Raw genomic sequence first — 2,550 nt, forward strand, 5'->3', positions numbered from 1 at the left:
TCCTGCGTCCCATGAATGGTTTGGTTTTTAGATATGAAACGTACGTGTCTTCTTGATCAGACTAAATCACTGAATGAAGAGTTGAGTTGTGAGTTGTTGTGGACTTGTGATCGAATACCCCCAAGGGAAGAACAAGGTATTTATATAGGATGGCCACGGCTAGGTTGCCCATGAATCCAAAGGTTTCCCTTTTTTTCTTTTTCTTTTTTTGGGGTGCCTTCTACGTCAACAAAATGTAGGATTGTGGAATGTTTTCATTTTATAATTTGTGGATATATAAAATAATTAAAAATAATAATTAAAGCAGGCTTTCTTCTGCACGTGTTTTTGATATAATTGGAAACAATAAAACTTTGTTTCCCTATCAAATTATGGAAAACGGGAAACTATTCTTCTTTCTTTGGAGTGAAATTTAGGCACGTAGGTCAAAGGGATAAGAGAGAGACGAATTGGAGTGAAAACAGCAAGGCTTTCTATACATGTTTTGATTGTGATCATCGAACGCAATTGTCTTAGAAGTTTATTTTGTCTTCCTTATTTGAAACTAGGAAAGAATCTACAATGAAGGAAAAAATCGAAATTATCACAACTTACTGGTTTTTTTTTTTTTTGGGTATGGGAATCTTTTGCTCCTGATTGGCTTCTTTCTGTCTTAGATATGGTGTTCCTGTTTTCAATCAATAATCATCTTTATCATTTTGAAAATAAATAAAAGAAAGAAAAAATCGAATGTTTTTTCTTTCTTTTCAAATATATGTTATAAAGTATTTTTCAACAAGTAATTAAAGAAGGTAACGAAAAAACGCGAGTTCAACCATAAATTTCCTTTGATCAAAGCATGCTTTTCTTTGCAATAATGCTAGAGTTCAACCTTAAATTGACCTACTAATTTCCTTCTTTGGATTTATAAAGATTAAACTTTAGAAATACTAGGTAGAGAAAAAATAAACTTGGAAAATTTGAGTTGGGTGTTCGTTCTAAAACGCTAAGACGTGAAAGTTGTTAACGGTTGAAATTGGAAAGCCCGTGGTATCGCAATTACACATGTAACACAAGAGTTTGAATGATTCACCCATAAATTGGGCTATGTTTTATGGAGTTAGGTCCTCTTGGGCAATAGCACATAAGAAAAACTTAAATCCCATTGGAAATTTTCAAGAATTTATAGAATAAGAAGAGGAAGAAGCCAGATTAATTAATAGATTGTCCCAAGAAAAGATACAAAGAACATACAAGTTCTACAAATTTTACATTACAACCACCATAAGTGACTGAATCAAAGCAAATGATCATAAAACTGATCCCTCATCAGTTGCGGCAGATACGAGCAGTAGGCATCGTGACACAAACAGGAGCATACTTCTCCTTGGCTTCTTTTGTCCCACGCTTAGGCTCATCGGCCATGGCAGCCTTGGCTATGGAGCATGCAGCCGCAGCTGCAGCAGCAAACATCAGATCCCTCCTCCCACTGCTGCTGCTGTTCTTCATTTCCAAGCTGCCCTTCTCTCCTTCTGGGGCACTTGAAGCCTTGGCCACAATGAGACTCCTGCGAGGTGTAGAAGGTTTGGTGATGGTTGAGGCTGAGCCAGTGAGGAAGGAGGCTGCCATGGTCATGGAAGCCATCTCCGCAAATTTGGTTGGTTTATCTTTTTTCTTGCTTTTGTTTTTTGCCTCTCAATCTGACTTGCAGTATGTGACCGAAGTGAATTCTGGCTTGGTTTAAAGTCCTAAGTGAAATGAGAATGTGCTTCTTAGAACAATAGCATCATCCATTTCCTTATCGACAGAAATGTTTTGCCAAATGGGTTGTTGCCACCTGTCTTGCTTTATCCTTCTGAAAACTCCTGGCTCCGGAAGCCTCTTCACTTCAGCTAGACAAACAAAAGCAGACTCGGCCAATTAGCACAGAAATGGACTTACCTGAAGTTAAAATAAATAGAAATTTATAGCAATCCCCATTTCTAGCATTAAGCACTGAACAAGATTTTATAATTATCATTATCATAGTGAGTGAGTTATGTAATGTGTTCTAAAAGTTCTTATTTTGTGATAAATGTGAAAATAATGAATTATCATGGATTTTTTATTTACAAATCTCTCTCTATTTTCAAATCAAATATGTCCAATTTGTGCAATATTTCACACAATAATATATATATATATATATATATTGGAATTTTGTGAAGTACAAGCTATTATGGAACATGAGAACTTCAGTGACGGGGACATAGGGAATGACGCCAATAGGGGTCACGTGCTGGGTATAATTTGTGAAGGATAACCAAGATATATGAAGTAATGATGTGATATGATTTGGGTTGTGTATTTTAACCAATTTTTCACTCTTTTTATTTTATTTCATTCAATTCACCCACCATGATTTGGGAATTTTCTTTATTTCCGGATCGGATGTGACAATCTTCCTCCTGGTATTCCTGTGACTTCCAAGGAAGGTGTCGTGTGCAAACTGTGAAAATCCTTATATGGTTTGAAGCAAGTATCTGAGAAAAAATATAGTTTGGAAGGTTTGGTGCATCTATGAAAAAATTT

At 35.9% G+C, this 2,550-nt stretch overlaps 1 protein-coding gene across 1 annotated transcript; it reads right to left on the reverse strand.

Moving 5' to 3' along the window:
• Positions 1-1,161: 1,161 nt before the first annotated feature.
• On the reverse strand, positions 1,162-1,738 carry LOC103326874 (Photosystem II 5 kD protein). The gene has a single exon (XM_008229125.2). The coding sequence runs from the start codon at positions 1,621-1,623 to the stop codon at positions 1,309-1,311; it is 315 nt and encodes a 104-aa protein (XP_008227347.2). The 5' UTR covers positions 1,624-1,738; the 3' UTR covers positions 1,162-1,308.
• Positions 1,739-2,550: the final 812 nt, after the last annotated feature.

The sequence above is a fragment of the Prunus mume genome, linkage group LG3, assembly GCF_029339155.1.
Source record: "Prunus mume cultivar Tortuosa linkage group LG3, ASM2933915v1, whole genome shotgun sequence".
NCBI classification, from domain to species: domain Eukaryota; kingdom Viridiplantae; phylum Streptophyta; class Magnoliopsida; order Rosales; family Rosaceae; genus Prunus; species Prunus mume.